This window comes from Salmo salar, chromosome 07 (genome assembly GCF_965601325.2).
Source record: "Salmo salar chromosome 07, fSalSal1, whole genome shotgun sequence".
Taxonomy (NCBI): Eukaryota; Metazoa; Chordata; class Actinopteri; order Salmoniformes; family Salmonidae; genus Salmo; species Salmo salar.
In genome coordinates, this window is record NC_138297.1 from 49507611 (window position 1) to 49524510 (window position 16900).

The 16900-nt window shown below is 40.8% G+C and overlaps 1 protein-coding gene across 1 annotated transcript; it reads left to right on the plus strand.

Annotated features, from left to right (window-relative positions):
* The first annotated feature begins 3234 nt into the window (after positions 1-3234).
* Positions 3235-12803, plus strand: LOC106609370 (uncharacterized). Its single transcript, XM_045722051.2, has 15 exons — positions 3235-3383; positions 5111-5149; positions 5476-5766; positions 6033-6198; positions 6316-6422; positions 6954-7301; positions 7548-7886; positions 8073-8702; positions 8881-9022; positions 9262-9356; positions 10438-10752; positions 11004-11375; positions 11819-11916; positions 12081-12192; positions 12375-12803. The coding sequence occupies exons 2-15, from the start codon at positions 5116-5118 to the stop codon at positions 12392-12394; spliced, it is 3069 nt and encodes a 1022-aa protein (XP_045578007.2). The 5' UTR covers positions 3235-3383; positions 5111-5115; the 3' UTR covers positions 12395-12803.
* The last annotated feature ends 4097 nt before the right edge of the window (positions 12804-16900 follow it).

The following is a 16900-nucleotide window of genomic DNA, read 5'->3' on the forward strand; positions in this document are numbered from 1 at the left end:
AGATTTTTGGTTCCCATCACCGTGTCTTTGTGAGACGCAGAGTAGGTGAACGGGTGATCTCAGCATGTGTGGTTTCCACCGTGAAGCATGGAGGAGCAGCTATGATGGTGTGGGGGTGCTTTGCTGGTGACACAGTCAGTGATTTATTTAGAATTCAAGGCACAGTTAAACAGCATGGCTACCACAGCATTCTGCAGCGATACACCATCCCATTTGATTTGCGCTTAGTGGGACTATCATTTGTTTTTCAACAGGACAATGACCCAACACACCTCCAGGCTGTGTAAGGGCTATTTGACCAAGCAGGAGATTGACGGAGTGTTGCATCAGATGACTTAGCCTCCACAATCACCCGAACTCAACGCATTTGAGATGGTTTGGGATGAGTTGGACCGCAGAGTGAAGGAAAAGCAGCCAACAAGTGCTCAGCATATGTGGGACCTCCTTCAAGACTGCTGGGAAAAAATTACTCATGAAGCTGGTTGAGAGAATGCCAAGAGTGTGCAAAGCTGTCATCAAGGCAAAGGGTGGCTATTTGTTTAACACTTTTTGGGTCACTACATGATTCTATATGTGTTATTTCATAGTTTTGATTACTCTACAATGTAGAAATTAGTAAAAATAAAGAAAAACCCATGAATGAGTGGGTATGTCCAAACGTTTGACTTGTACTGTATATTACATAGAACTGTATTGGTTTACCCATGTAGAAAATAGATTTACTGTCTTGACTCTCATGTCAGCTCTATGCAATGTATTACTTTATGTAATGCTCTAAATATACCTCCCTATTGAATAAGACTCAACCCACATAAGACTGAATAAGACTCAACCCACATCCCAGACACCCCCTCTTTACAGAAAAATTTCGGGGCGAGATGTCTTTAACTCCCTCCCTTTAACAGAGTCTAGAATCACTCTACTAGTAATAGTCTTTAGAATGAGCCAAAACATAATGACAAGGCCTGGTCATATAAGATACTGTACATTGATGTCCTCTAATCCTGTGTATGATGTTTCAACAGATCTCCACTAGAGGGCTCTCCGTGTCATTATGGACAGTCTGCAGACAGACACCACACTGATCTGCCAGAAAGACTACCACCTGGTCATTATATTATTACACTACTATTACTAATATTATTACTACTTTTACTTATTATAATCTCTATTACATGATATTGCTTAATGATAGTCTACTTACACATAACTTTTGACCTAATACTGCCATTCGATTTTTAGGGGGATGAGATGTCTGTGACATTTGTAATGTTGACATACAATTGCACTGATGGGCTGTACTTATGCAACACTGCTTTCCAAACCATAAGCTCAAATCTATTTTTCCCAGGTGCAGCCCCTGATCTCTTCTTCAGCCAGCAGTCCTTGGATGTGTCCTTCAGTGACACCTGAGCAGTCTATCCATGTGAGTGTTTATGCTTATATACTATATCCTTAATGCTTTAGTAGAAATCAATCTAATGTTGTAATATTGAGCACAGACAATCAGCCTCAACTGGGTGGTAGTAACTGCGGCTCTCTGACCCGTAAGGGCCATGGACAGACTGAACACTCCTCTATGGACAATAGAGACTGCTCTCAGAAGAGATTGTTCCTTTGCATTGAAAGTAAGACTATCTTTTTTAACAGAAAGAGAGGATGACAGTAGGGAAAGATAGACAGAGGTTGCATCAACGTGCACTAGGCCAGATTCAAACCTACGCTGACACCATAGACGTGTTCCAGAGGATGTGGCATTACCGTTAGACTAGACAGGCCACAAGACTGCTGTCTTATTGGGGTTATATCTGTAAGACAGGTGAAGGGGTGACATTTTAGCCCCAATAGGGTCCCACTTGAACAAGCACTGTCAGATGCCAGAAACATTGATGCTTCATGTAGACAACACCACTGTCAGCTGCCACCTCTCTCTCCCCACTCTTACCAGGGATTAATTAAAATATATGTGCTCATGTGGTTTCTAATATCGGATAATATTTCCATACTGGTAAACTTAGCCTTTAAAGGACATTGGAAGAAAAGCTTTTTTGTAAATAAACTGAATCTCATTTGAGTGGCTGTCTCATTTTACCAATCCTATGTCCCTCTAGAAAAGAGAATCAAGCAGACCATTGTAAGGATGTCTCTGAAATATAACTTAGGAGCTGACCTCAATGACCCAGTGGTACAGTTGTCCTACATCTCCCACATCAGAAATCAATGTCATGTTCACTCATTTCACTCTTCTCATATGATCTCAAGTTTATATTCCTATTGACCATATTAATAAATCAAAATGCTCGATTAAAATAGGAGGGCTGCTGGCTTTGATCTCATAGATAAGAAAGGAGTTTGCTAAGAATGGGAACTTCATCCTAGGCCTAAAGCAACATTTGGATATAATTTGAGTTTTCCCTGTTATCATTGTTTGTTGACTGTGTCAGCTATTACAGTCATAAGCACAGGTTCATGGATAGCTGGGGAGGGGTGTGGGGTTCTTGCCCTTATTCATGTTGTTGATGTCTGTTAGACATTAAACAACTTGATAAATCATCCACCATGAATCATTTATTGGGTTGTTGGAAGGCGCTGGGAGAACTCACTGACACAGGTTAAAATGATATCAGTGGTGGTTTTCATATTTAAAAAAAAATCTTATCTCATTAATCAGAGGTCAGTGGATATTGTATTGTGCAATGCAGTTGTTTTGTGAAGCCCATGTCCAGTGCAAATACAATGAATTGATTAGTGGTTATCAAATGTAATGCAAATTATTGTGACAAATGTAAACTTGATACACCAACAGAAATGTACATTCAATCAGGCAACATAGATGTACTTTATAAAAAACATGTAAGAAGTTAACTGTAATAACAGAGAAAACACATTAGGCCTATTGGCCAGTGTTTTTTATACATGGAGGGAGGGGTTAAAACTGAACTTTCAGCATCACCTGGGTTGCATTCAGTACGATAGAATGGTGTGCAACGTTGAATTCAATGGAAATGGTACTGTACTGAATGACCAGTTGAAAAACGTTGTGATTACTGTTGCTCAGAGGGCGAGTACCGTATGGTGTGCTGAACGATATGTGATTTCAAATGGTCACACCCATACTGATCAGGCCACACCCCACCACACCCACCAAACGGGAGAAAACATACCTCAAAGGCTGTTGAAGAACTGCTCACCGTTTTGGGGAAACATGTTGATCAGTACAAACCGTCACGCAACGTAGCAAACTTTGAATCGAACTGAACGCACCCCTGGTTGCCCTGTCAGCAGAGAGGGAGGAGAGAAAGACACGTCTATAAACTCATCTCTCTTTCCCATGTCTCCCTATTTCACAACCATCCTGGGGAGGGAAGAGCAAAGCTAACTGGGTAGGTGTGCCATCATTCCAATGATTTTGCACTCTGTGCTTTTCTTTGAAGCGATACTTACTCACATATGATTAACAACCTTTTGTAACTGTTTTGTACAGTATCTCTTCTAAATTATTTGAATGGTGCTCTTTGCTTAATATGTGTATTTAAATGAAGTTGAGACTGACTAGAGGTCAAATCTAATACTGGAACAAAGCTTGTGAGTTTTATTTATACCTATTATGCATATCATAGACAATGTGGGAATCAATAGATTTAAATCTCCATCACGTATTTTACTTCAACTTACATTATACATTTAACTGCTATTTTCAAAGTGCGTGTTCAGTTATTCAAAGTTAATGCCATGTAGCTGTTCCATAGAGTAACTGCAATATTACTTTGGTAGTCAAATCACCTTATCATAGCTTCCTTGTCGTTTTGTTTCCCTTGAAAGGTACAGCACTGCCTGTGTACTCTCAGAAGGAAATTGTGCACATTAGTTCAGACTTATTGAAATGAACAAAATGTGGAAAAAGTCAAGGTGTCTGAATACTTTCCGAATGCACTCTATCTTGATTATATCAATACGTATTAAAGCCACTACGTCAATACATGTTAGAATCACCTTTTGCAGTGATTACAGCTCTGAGTCTTTCTGCGTAAGTCTCTATCCACACATGGAATGTGCAACATTTGCCCATTATTATTTAACAAATTCTGAAATTCTTTGTTGATCATTGCTAGACAACCATTTTCAGGTCTTGCAGTACATTTTCAAGCAGATTTAAGAGAAAACTGGCAACTCAGGAACATTCACTGTCTTCTTGGTAAGCAACTCTAGTGTAGATTTGGCCTTGTGTTTTAGGTTATTGTCCTGCCGAAAGATGAATTAATCTCCCAGTGTCTGGTGGAAAGTAGAATGAACAAGGTTTTCCTCTAGGATTTTGCCTGTGCTTAGCTCCATTCCGTTTATTTTTTGTCCTGAAAAACTTCCCAGTCCTTACCGTTTACAAGCATACTCATAACATGATGCAGCCACTACTATGCTTGAAAATATGGAGAGTGGTACTCAGTAACGTGTTTTATTGGATTTGCCCAAAACATAACACTTTGTAATCAGGAACAAACGTTTGCAACAATACTTTAGTGCATGTTTTAGAATATTTTCATTCTGTACAGGCTTCCTTCTTTTCACTCTGTCAATTAGGTTAGTATTGTGGAGTAACTACAATGTTGTTGGTCCATCCTCAGTGTTTTCCTATTACATCCATTAAACTCTGTAAGTGTTTTAAAGTCATCATTGGACAATCCCTGGGCGGTTTCCATTCAATGTCTGCTTTAAAAATGTGTACCCATCTATCAATTGGTGCCTTTCTTGGCAAGGCATTGGAAAACCTCCCAGGTCTTTGTGGTTGAATCTATGTTTGAAATGTACTGTACTGCTCGATTGAGGGGCTACTTTGGTAGTCAAATCACCTTATCATCACTTTGTCATTTTGTTTAACTGGAAAGGTACAACACTGCTTGTTAACTCTCAGAAGGAAATTGTGCACATTAGTTCAGACATTGAAAAAAAACTTAGACAAAGACAATTCTTTCTTAGATATTTTTCTTCCACATGAAATCTTTCAAACAGGTCTGGATTGATAAATGATTGTGTTTTAACATCTGTTCACAACAACAATGCTTCTCTTGAGTTACAATATAAGGGTTGGGAGCATTAAACCATAATCTCTTCACAGTGGCCATGATTCAGCCAGCACTTCTACTCCTGCTACTGGGTAAGAGATCAGATGGGATGAATATTCCTCTCTTGGTATTATAAACCAACCTGCTATGACTTATCTAGTTGACCATGTATTCAAAGTAGTTGGGTAGTGGTTCAGAACCTGTCAACATCTATTTATGTACAATGAGCTTCAGTTTAACCAACATTTAAGATGACATCTACAGAACTCTCTTCTTGAGTTGACACAGTATTTTAGTACAGTGATTATGAAGTTGAAATGCTAATCCTAAGGTTGATGTCGGTGTCACAATCTAAACAGAGAAAGAGACTGACCAACCCAAAAATAACATCTTTCTGATGTGACATTTATCCCCACAGCAGCCATGTCCTCACCAGAGTTTGGGACTGAGATATCAGTACTAGAGGGAACCTCTGTTACCCTTGTCTGCACATTCCTTGGGGATATAAAGCTTGAGACATGCTGGGACAGGACTTGTGGAAGTTTTCAGTGTACTGATCCCAGAATGGAAGATCAGTCCAAATATAAAATTAACGCTCAAGTTGGAACAGCGAATCTCACCATTTTAAAGCTACAGCCAACAGACCGTGGGAGCTATTGCTGCAGAGTGAATGATCTTAAACAATTCTACAGCCTGAGGGTAGTCAAAGGTAAGTGTTGCTCACTTCAGACTACAGGTTATCAATGGGTTTTGCTCAGTGCAGATGTCACCTTACAGAAGGAAGGAACATGAAGGTTTAAAGTCTTCATCTCCATGTTTGAATGTTGTATTAGTGCATCACTATTGTGTATCAGTTTGTTCTCTCACTACCAAAGTCTGCACTACTGGTAATATCCTTTTGCTACCTAGTTGTACTTTATCCTGTGTCCCTTTCTGATGGTCTGTGTGGTGAAATACAGTATGTCTTGGTTACAGGTTGTGTGAGGGACCTACTGGACGAAGTCAGTTTTCTGGGGAACAATATTGCGAATCAGCCATTTACAACCGAAAATGCAAGTCAGTGCAGGCAGGAATGCACCAAAAATGACACGTGCCAGTACTTCACATTTGTTGATGAAAATGCAGGAATAGAAGTCCACAGGTACATGCTCAAAAATTATCTTTATTATGCTTGGGCAAATAAAGGCAGCAATATCATTTTTGAATCAGCACCATTCGGATAACTACTACCACATTCTTTGTGATATTTATCTGACAGAAACAAATGTTTCTTGAAGGCCTCAACTGGTGATACGCCCGAAATTACAATACAGCACCTCCAACATGCAACCTCAGGCTACTCTCTGAGAAACTGCAGTGGTAAAGGTGAGTACATACAATGACATGATTTGATTCATAATTTGTTTTGGCCATTGAATATCTAGCCAATATCTAAAAACCACAGAGGTAGACTTTGTTAATAGGCCCTCTTAAACAGGATAACACAGACATGGATATCAAACTTTGTCATGTTGTGTTTCTGTTTATTCCATCATCTCTGTTGAAGGTGTAACTTATTGAACGTCATCAATCAAGCATCAGAGCTCTTAAAATAGAGCCTTTACAGACCAATGACGTGTAAAGTCTATATTCTGTATTCTATTGAATACTATGCAGTACTATCACTAATATGTATTCACTTTTAGTCATTGATGCGGAGTACACATCTATATTCATAAAACAAATTGGTTGAAGGTTTGAATGAGTTTGTAAATGTATGAATTTGCCTCTGTCACGTCTATATTACTCTGCTATCAAACATTATGTGTTTCCTATATTTTAGAATAAATAGTGGAAGCTAAAGATGGTAATGTTTTCCAATCAACACAACAAGCATTTTCTCTGTATTTCAAACAGTCACCTACTCAGCCCAAAAGTACAGCCTTGTCCCTGAGAAGAAAAACTGGACCGAAGCACAAGAATACTGCACAAAACACTACACAAACCTGGCCATCATACGCACAGAAGAGGATTGGAAGGCAATTCAAGCCTCTTTGGGTAATTTTAGTGGTGATGTGTGGATTGGGCTCCATAGGTCTGGTCCAACTGAAAAGTGGAAGTGGTCTGATGGAGAGGACTTCATGTTCTTTAACTGGGAAAAAGGTTTTGGTGTCCACACTGAGGGTCATGACTGTGTCTATTCCCTTTCATCTCATTGGCAACCTGTGGAATGTACAGCTCAAAGACAGTATATGTGTCAACGAGGTAAGGACTGACTCACTCACTCACTGTCTCTTTTTATCAATGGAAAATCCAACTTGTCATTTAACAAATGGGATTGATTGATTTAACAACACCTACCTTAATACTGTATTCTTCATCTAATTAGATCTCAAAGCACTTTATTAATTAGGTTATGACCTGTGACTTCCAAGTTTACTTCTTATTGTGTGAAGTCATTAACTGTCTCATGAAATCTGATGTGTCAGTTTTCACCTTCCCTCCTATAAGTTCATCATGGTAATGGAACAACAGAGAAGATGTATGAGCTGATGCCTGGGCCAAAGACTCAGCAGGATGCTGAGACAGACTGCAGGACAATAAACGGCAGAGAACTGGCGAGTATCTGTAACCAGAAAGAACAGGAAGCCTTTGATGAGTTGACTACAGAGGAGACCTGGATTGGACTTGAGCACAACAAAAACAACACACTATGGGAATGGTCAAACGGAGAACCATTTCAGCAAAGGGAACTTACCTGGGGAGATGGAAACTGTCAACAGCTGAACTCAGACAGAAAATGGACTCCAAAAGATTGCTCTAATCAAAGTGCTTTCCCTTGCTATGGAGGTGAGTTCAACATTGTAAGAGCGTTTTCAAACTTTTCAAACAGTCAATGATATGACTAAGTTGTATATAATCTCCACAAAGAAAATCCTAGTTTACTAGCAGTACTTTGTTTTTGTATCAATGATAAAAATGACAGGAAACTTCAAATGTACTTAAATGTATATGTATTCTACTTCATTGTGACAGATGAACGTCCACTTAACACCACTGGGGATTTGACCATTCCTGTTACCCCTGAAACCACCAGCCCTTCTTCAACTGGACCTCCCTCTATCAAGACGTCCACCACAACACCTACCACTTTACTACCTACTACTACTACTGAACAGTCCATCACCTCACCACCTACCACTACTAATGGACAGTCCACCACCTCACCAACTACCACTACTAATGGACAGTCCATCACCTCACCACCTACCACTAATGTACAGTCCACCACCTCACCACCTACCACTACTATTGGACAGTCCACCACCTCACCACCTACCACTATGCATGGACAATCCACCACCTCACCTCCTACCACCACTAATGGACAATCCACCACCTCACCTCCTACCACCACTAATGGACAGTCCACCACCTCAACAACAACCACTACTATTGGACAGTCCATCAGCTCGCACCACACTGGCAGCCACCTCCCACTACCACTCGGACAGTCCATCACCTCAACAACAACCACTACTAATGGACATTCCACCACATCACCAACCTCAACTTCCAGTGGACAACTGACCTCATTAGGTCCCACCTCCTCAGACAGGAAGTCCACATCCTCCCCCAGTAGTACAACTTCTCCACTCCATCCTGGTGAGTGTCAGACATGGAGCTACATTCTGTCCCAATTTGCACAAAGGTGTATATGTGAAAGTTGTTGGACATTTAATGGCAAAAAAGACTGTATGTGTATTTGTGGTTTTGTGTTTATATACTTGTATTAACATGTGTGCAATTGCATGTGTGTTTGTGTTTTGCCCCTATTCAACAGTTCACTGTTCAGAGGGATTCGTGGTTGACAAAGCCTTTCCTTGGAACGACACTCTGATGGTGTATGAACGGGACCTCCATCATTGCCAGCTTGCCTGCACTCAGAACCCTGGGTGTTCCTACTTCAGCTACGTGGTTAAAGAGTATAATCTATTTGAGTATTTGGGTTGTCTGTTTGGGTGGTGGTCAAACCACTTGTTTTGGTAAATAGTTGATGGATGGGGCTAGAGAAATGTCACTGCTCTCAAACACAGAGCTATGGATTCATGGACTGACTATGCATGAGATCAAAATGATGTACTGTTATCGATACAATTTTTTAAAATGTAAAATAGAAATGACATAGGAAGTATATCAGTATTGTCCTTTACTTTCAAAACAGATTCCACTGCTATCAAAAGTTTTCAGATGGTCAACCAACAATGACAAACTATCCAGGAGTCATATCTGGTTACACTAGGAAGGGCTGCAGTAAAGGTATGGACCAATTTAACCGACTGTACGAATATTACTTACAATTGTTAATCATGTTTTCAGCATCCACAGTGTCAAGGAGTTGTAAATAAGCTCTAAATGGAGATGACTGAGTGATCTAGCCCAACAATATTAGTATCAAAGGAGGTTTATTGAGCTTCAAATAACTTCAGTTCCTTTATAAATCCAATGTAGTTTTATATTAAGACTCCAAGTGGAATTATGTTTATCGAAATTTTTACAAGTTAATAAAAAATGTAAAGCTAAAATGTCTTGAGTCAATAAGTATTCAAACACTTTGTTATGGCAAACCTAAAGAAGTTCAGGAGTAAAAATGTCCTTAACAAGTCACAGAATAAGTTGCATGGACCCTTTGGGAAATAATATTGTTTAACATTATTTTTGAATCCCATAACGCTAAAAGTAGCAGAGATCCCAGTCTGGAACTTTGGTATGGGCGTAAGGTATATTATGAGTTGCACCCCTTTTTGCTCTCAGAACAGCCTCATTTTGTCGGGGAAATTCATCAGGGACTCTACAATGTGTCGAAAGCGTTCCACAGGGATGCTGGACCATGTTGACTCCAATATTTCCCACAGTTGTGTTAAGTTGGCTGGATGTCCGTTGGGTGATACACATTGTTGATACACACGGAAACTGCTGAGCTTGAAAAACCCAGCAGCTTTGCAGTTCTTGACATTCTCAAACAGGTGGGCCTGGCACCTACTACCATACCCCGCTCAAAGGCACTTACATTCTTTGTCTTTCACCCTGTGAATGGCACACAAACAATCCATGTTTCAATTGTCTCAAGGCTTAACAATTATTCTTTAACCTGTCTCCTGTCCTTCATCTACACTGATTGAAGTAGATTTAACAGGTGACATTAATAAGGGGTCATAGCTTTCAGCTGATCAGTCTATGTCATGGAAAGAGCATGTTTTGTACACTCAGTTTATGTCAACAATCCTTCCACCAAAGGACCATTAAAATAAATATATTTTGTGAAAATTCCAAAAATGTCTGAATGTTTTTTGTTCTACTTTCACGAGGAATCACCCCTGTGCTTTGTCTGTCCACACAGGCCCACCAGTAGAGATACCAGTGTTTACTTTGGTTAGTGAGGGGAGGAGCATGGCTGAAGCCCAGAAGTTCTGCAGGGAGTACTACGATGAACTGGCCACCATCTTCAATGCTGAGGACCAGACAGCAGCTCTGAGAGCAGTGTCAGCACAGAGCCTCACTGACGCCATCTGGGTCCACTCCCAATACCATGCCTTTTGGCCACAACTGCCCTATTGGAATACGCCACATGCAAATTGTGTTGTTCATGGACATACAGAAAAAGTGTGGATTTTGAGAAATTGCACAAATTCATGTCACTTTGTGTGCCAGAAAAGTAAGTTGATTTTGCATCTCTTCTCTCCCTTGTGGGAAATTTGTAAACTACTACTCCAAAGTAATGAAAACACTTAACTTGAAGGGGGATAGTCATTCTTAACACCTTGGTAAAGTACATAGTACATTTCAAATCAAGTCACCTTTATGAGTTACAGTATCCTTTGACAACTATGTATGTACATTTATATTACATCAATGTCTGTGTCTTTCAGGACATTTTTAGGACAATTGTGTATCTTCTGTCCTTAGGCACACAATCAAACAATTCCTCAGAGCTTAAATATTACATGGGTCAAGGGTCATTGATGTGGGATGGGGCACAGACGGCTTGCCGAGCCAATGGAGATGACTTAGCGAGCATCATCACCCAAGAAGATTACACAGCATTCCAAAGCATAACAGAGACACAGCAGTTTGAAATGTGGATTGGACTCTACTGGAAGACTTCTACCAGAATGTGGCAGTGGTCCAATGGGGACCCTTTTCCATACTGTGTGTCTGAGCCTCAACTGGGTGCTAGTAACTGCTGCTCCCTGACCCATAAGGGCCATGGACGGACTGAAAACGTCACCTTGGAGAAGATAGACTGCTCTCTGAAGAGACCGTTCCTTTGCACTGGAAGTAAGACTAACATATTTTATTGAACAGATAGAGAGAGGAAAAGATAGACAGAGGTTGTGTCAAAGGGCACTAGACTGGATTCAAACCTATTTCTGACACCATGGACATGTGTGCCAGAGGCTGTGGCATTACCGCTACACCAGCCAGGCCACAAGACTGACATCTTAGAGTCCCATTGCAGCAAACACTGTCACAGCCTACTCCAGCCACCTCTCTCTCCCCACTCTCAATAGGAACAAATGCAAATGTGTGTTCATGTGGTTTCTATCATGAGATAATAGTTACATACTGGTAAACATAGGACACAGAGGCTTGCTACTACACAGTTCCAAAGTCATGTACAGCCTTTAAATGACATTGGAAGAAAAGTTAATTATTTATTGCAAATAAGCTGAATCTCATTTGAGTGGCTGTCTCATCTTACCATTCCTATATCCCTCTAGAAAAGAGAATGAAGCAGACCATTGTAAGGATGTCTCTGAAATCTAACTCAGGAGCTGACCTCAATGACCCAGTGGTAAAGGAACAGATGTTGGAGCAGGTACAGTAGTCCTACATCTCCCACATCAGAAATCAATGTCATGCTCACTCATTTCACTCTTCTCATGATTCGGAAAATAATCTTGACATCACATAGTATTACATTTAGGATGCTGTATTAAAATGAGGGCTGCTGACATTATCTGGTTTGATCATATCTCATAGATCAGAAAGGAGCTTGCTAAGGACGGGAACTTCATCCTAGGCCTACGCTGGAGAGAACTGCCGAATGGAGACGTTTTTCTCAAAACAGTTGAACATGGAAGCTCTGATGAAGGTAAGCACTTTTTGTGGTGCTACAGTTATAAAAATGACCCTACTTTTGTTTAGTCTGTTTTTCAGAGTCCCTTGTACAGTGTGTTGTTAGGTTTTGCACCCACTGACAGTATGGAAATAAAGTAAGGTGTTCATGAACTAGTTCCAGTGAGAGTCTTTGTACTGTTGTGTTTGTTTTCTAAGGTCAGCGTGGGTCAGGATGAAGAGGACCAGCCATGATGATGCAGCAGGAGAGTCATGGAGGTCCAAGGAAACCACATTATATATTATATACCTTATAATACGTAATACAATCTTATTTTTGTTAATGTTATTCAAGTTATGATAGTTCAATTTATGAAGGTAAAATATGAAGTCAATTTATATTAAGATTGATTTAGACTTTACAATGTTTTACTAATATAACATCAAATTATAATCTAAGATTTTTGTTGGTTTATGAATGTAATGTAATAATGTTTGTTGGACATCAGGGCAATTTGATTAGTGAAGAGAAGAGGAGTAAAAAGGACATTTCAGTCAGGGACTTGCATTGTAATGAAAAATAATGTTACACACTCAATTATGGATGTGACTGTTGACATTCTTCAATAAAAGATGTTTGAATAGTGACATCAGTATTACAATTATTTTCACCCTCCAGCAAGAATGCTGAGATGGAGGCAGTAATCACAACAGAATTATGTAGAATTATGTGCCAACATGCAAGCGGCAACCTTCATGGAACAGTAAATATAGAGACGCACACAGACAGACAGACTGTTGTGGGTGTGACAGAATGACAGTATCCATGTTATGAAGCTAATCAACATTTGTATATCATTAGAGTTTTCCCTGGTGTCATGGTGTGTTGTGGCAGCTATTACAGTCAAACACAGACTCATGGATAGCAGGGGAGAGGTGTGGGGTTCTTGCCCTTATTCATGTAGTTCATGGCTGTTATACATAAATCAACTTGATAAACCAAGTCATCATGTAGGCCTAGTTATTTAGCAAATGCTTTTATCCAATTTGACATAGACCAGGAAGTAAAACCACATCCTAACTACTTGTACCGTAGCACTAAACTCCAACCAAATAAGCTATCAGTATGGATTACAACGTGTCCAAACCAGGAACTATGGGCTCTTGTACATCCAGAATTACATTGCACTTTGTTTACACAATTGGGGATTAGGTTGCCATAACCCTGCAGGTACCACATAGAAAACAAAACCTTAATTACAATGCATTGGGCTGAAGGAAGATGACCTGCTTTGCCTGGCACTGGGAGAACTCACAGGTTACAAATCAAATCACATTTTAGTAGTCACATGCACCGAATACAGACCTTACAATGATATATTTGGTGTTTTCTTTGATTCTTTAACCACGTATCTTCATGTCTCGTCAATCAGTGGATATTGTACTGAACCATGCTCTTTAGTGAAGCCCATGTCCAGTGGAAATAATAATGAATTGATTCCTATTTACCAAATGTACTGCAAATTAGATAAAATACATTGAGTCTATTGGTCAGTGTTTGTTTATGTGGAGGGAGGGGTTGGAGCTGAAGTTTCAGCATCTCCTGGGTGTGTTCACCTGGTCAGCAGAGAGGGAGGAGAGAAACTCTATAAACTCATCTCTCTTTCCCCGGTCTCCCCATCTCACAACCAAACTCTGGAGAGGGACAGCTAACTGGGTAGGTGTGCCATCATTTCAAGCTGCATTAAAAATGTTTGATCAATTGAAAACATCAAATGATTTTGCACTCTGTGCTTTTCTTTTAAGAGATATTCATATAACAACCTTTTGTAACAGTTTGGTACAGTATGTCTTTTAAATTATTTGAATGGAGCTCTTTGTTAATTTTCTGACAAGAGGTAAAATCTAATATTAAATCAAAGTTTGTGAGTTTCTTTTAATATACAGTGAGGGAAAAAAGTATTTGATCCCCTGCTGATTTTGGACGTTTGCCCACTGACAAAGAAATGATCAGTCTATAATTTTATTGGTAGGTTTATTTGAACAGTGAGAGACAGAATAACAACAAAAAAATCCAGAAAAACGCATGTCAAACATTTTATAAATTGATTTGCATTTTAATGAGGGAAATAAGTATTTGAACCCTTCTCAATCAGAAAGATTTCTGGCTCCCAGGTGTCTTTTGTACAGGTAAGGAGCTGAGATTAGGAACTCACTCTTAAAGGGAGTGCTCCTAATCTCAGCTTGTTACCTGTATAAAAGACACCTGTCCACAGAAGCAATCAATCAATCAATCATATTCCAAACTCTCCACCATGGCCAAGACCATAGAGCTCTCCAAGGATGTCAGGGACAAGATTGTAGACCTACACAAGGATGGAGTGGGCTACAAGACCATCGCCAAGCAGCTTGGTGAGAAAGTGACAACAGTGGAAGAAACACAAATGAACTGTCAATCTCCCTTGGCCTGGGGCTCCATGCAAGATCTCACCTCGTGGAGTTGCAATGATCATGAGAACGGTGAGGAATCAGCCAAGAACGACACGGGAGGATCTTGTCAATGATCTCAAGGCAACTGGGACCATAGTCACCAAGAAAACAATTGGTAACACACTACGCCGTGAAGGACTGATATCCTGCAGCGCCTGCAAGGTCCCCCTGCTCAAAAAAGCACATATACATGCCTGTCTGAAGTTTGCCAATGAATATCTGAATGATTCAGAGGACAACTGGGTGAAAGTGTTGTGGTCAGATGTGACCAAAATGGATCTCTTTGGCATCAACTCAATTTGCCGTGTTTGGAGGAGGAGGAATGCTGCCTATGACCCCAAGAACACCATCCCCACCGTCAAACATGGAGTTGGAAACATTATGCTTTGGGGGTGTTTTTCTGCTAAGGGGACAGGACAACTTCACCGCATGAAAGAGACGATGGACGGGGCCATGTACTGTCAAATCTTGGGTGAGCACCTCCTTCCCTCAGCCAGGGCCTTGAAAATGGGTCGTGGATGGGTATTCCAGCCTTACAATGACCCAAAACACACGGCCAAGGCAACAAAGGAGTGGCTCAAGATGGAGCACATTAAGGTCCTGGAGTGGCCTAGCCAGTCTCCAGACCTTAATCCCATAGAAAATCTGTGGAGGGAGCTGAAGGTTCGAGTTGCCAAACGTCAGCCTCGAAATCTTAATGACTTGGAGAAGATCTGCAAAGAGGAGTGGGACAAAATCCCTCCTGAGATGTGTGCAAACCTGGTGGCCAACTACAAGAAACGTCTGACCTCTGTGATTGCCAATAAGGATTTGCCACCAAGTACTAAGTCATGTTTTGCAGAGGGGTCAAATAATTTTTTCCCTCATTAAAATGCAAATAATTTTATAACTTTTGTGACATGCGTTTTTCTGAATTTTTTTGTTGTTATTCTGTCTCTCACTTTTCAAATAAACCTACCTGTAACGCCCTGGCCATAGAGAGGGGTTTTTGTTCTTTATTTTGGTTAGGCCAGGGTGTTACATTGGGTGGGCGTTCTATGTTCATTTTTCTATGTTTTTGTATTTCTTTGTTTTGGGCCGTGTGTGGCTCCCAATCAGGCAAAGCTGTAGTTCATTGTTGCTGATTGGGAGTCACACATAAGTAGCCTGTTTTTCCTTTGTTTTTTTTGTCGGGGATTGTTTCTGTTTAGTGCTTTCTGTTTCGTTGTTAGTACCTGACAGAACTGTCGGCTGTCATTTTGTTTATTTTGTCAAGTGTTCTCTTTTTTCAATAAAAATTCATTCAAGATGAACACATCCTCCGCTGCACCTTGGTCTTTCTCTAACGACGGCCGTTACAGAATCACCCACCAAAAACGGACCAAGCAGCGGAGGAAGGAGCAGCACAAGGAGGGGATGAAGCAGCGTGCTCGGGAGGTCATGGCATTCTGGTCGCTGGAGGTGTTGGAGTCAAGGATTGACTGGACATGGGATCAATTATTTGACCACTGCAACAACCTGCCGATGGAGAGCGACGGACACGGGAGGCAGCCCCCAAATTTCTTTGGGGGGAGGCACACGGGGAGATTGGCGGAGTCAGGCGGTAGACCTGAGCCAACTCCCCGTGCTTACTGGAGGCAGCGCAGTACTGGTCAGGCACCGTGTTATGCGGTTAAGCGCACGGTGTCTCCAGTGCGCGTTCATAGCCCGGTGCGCTTTAGGCCAGCCCCCCTGCAAGTGCCATGCGAGTGTAGGCATCGAGGCAGAACCGATTGTGCCAGCTCAGAGCGTCTGGTCTCCAGTGCGCCTTTTCGGTCCAGGTTATCCTGCACCGGCTCTGCGCACTGTGTCTCCAGGGCGCTGGGAGGGTCCAGTTCGCCCAATACCTGCGCAAAAGCTTTTTTATTAAAAAAATGTAATTGAGTGTCTGCAAATAAAGGCTTTTGAACCACGCCAGTTATTTTGGTCATTGTGTTCATTTCTGATAAGTAACACCCTTTCTGATATTTTTCCCACAGAGACATGTGTTTTCTGAAGGCCTCAACTGGTGATAGGCCTGTCACAATACAGTACCTCCAACATGCAACCTCAGGCTACGCTCTGAGAAACTGCAGTGGTAAAGGTGAACACATACAGTTAATGAACAGTGCATTTGTAACGTATTCAGACCCCTTGACTTTTTCTACATTTTGTTATGTTACAGCCTTATTCCAAAATGTATTACATCGTTTTTTCCCCCACTTATCAATCTACACAGTACCACATAATGACAAAGC

Bases quoted from the DNA above. Each gene is read 5' to 3' on its own strand.
- LOC106609370 (XM_045722051.2), top strand. From the start codon at position 5,116: ATGATTCAGCCAGCACTTCTACTCCTGCTACTGG. The intron at 6,423-6,953 runs GTGAGTACATAC...TATTTCAAACAG, and splicing joins GAGAAACTGCAGTGGTAAAG to TCACCTACTCAGCCCAAAAG. The intron at 7,887-8,072 runs GTGAGTTCAACA...TCATTGTGACAG, and splicing joins TGCTTTCCCTTGCTATGGAG to ATGAACGTCCACTTAACACC.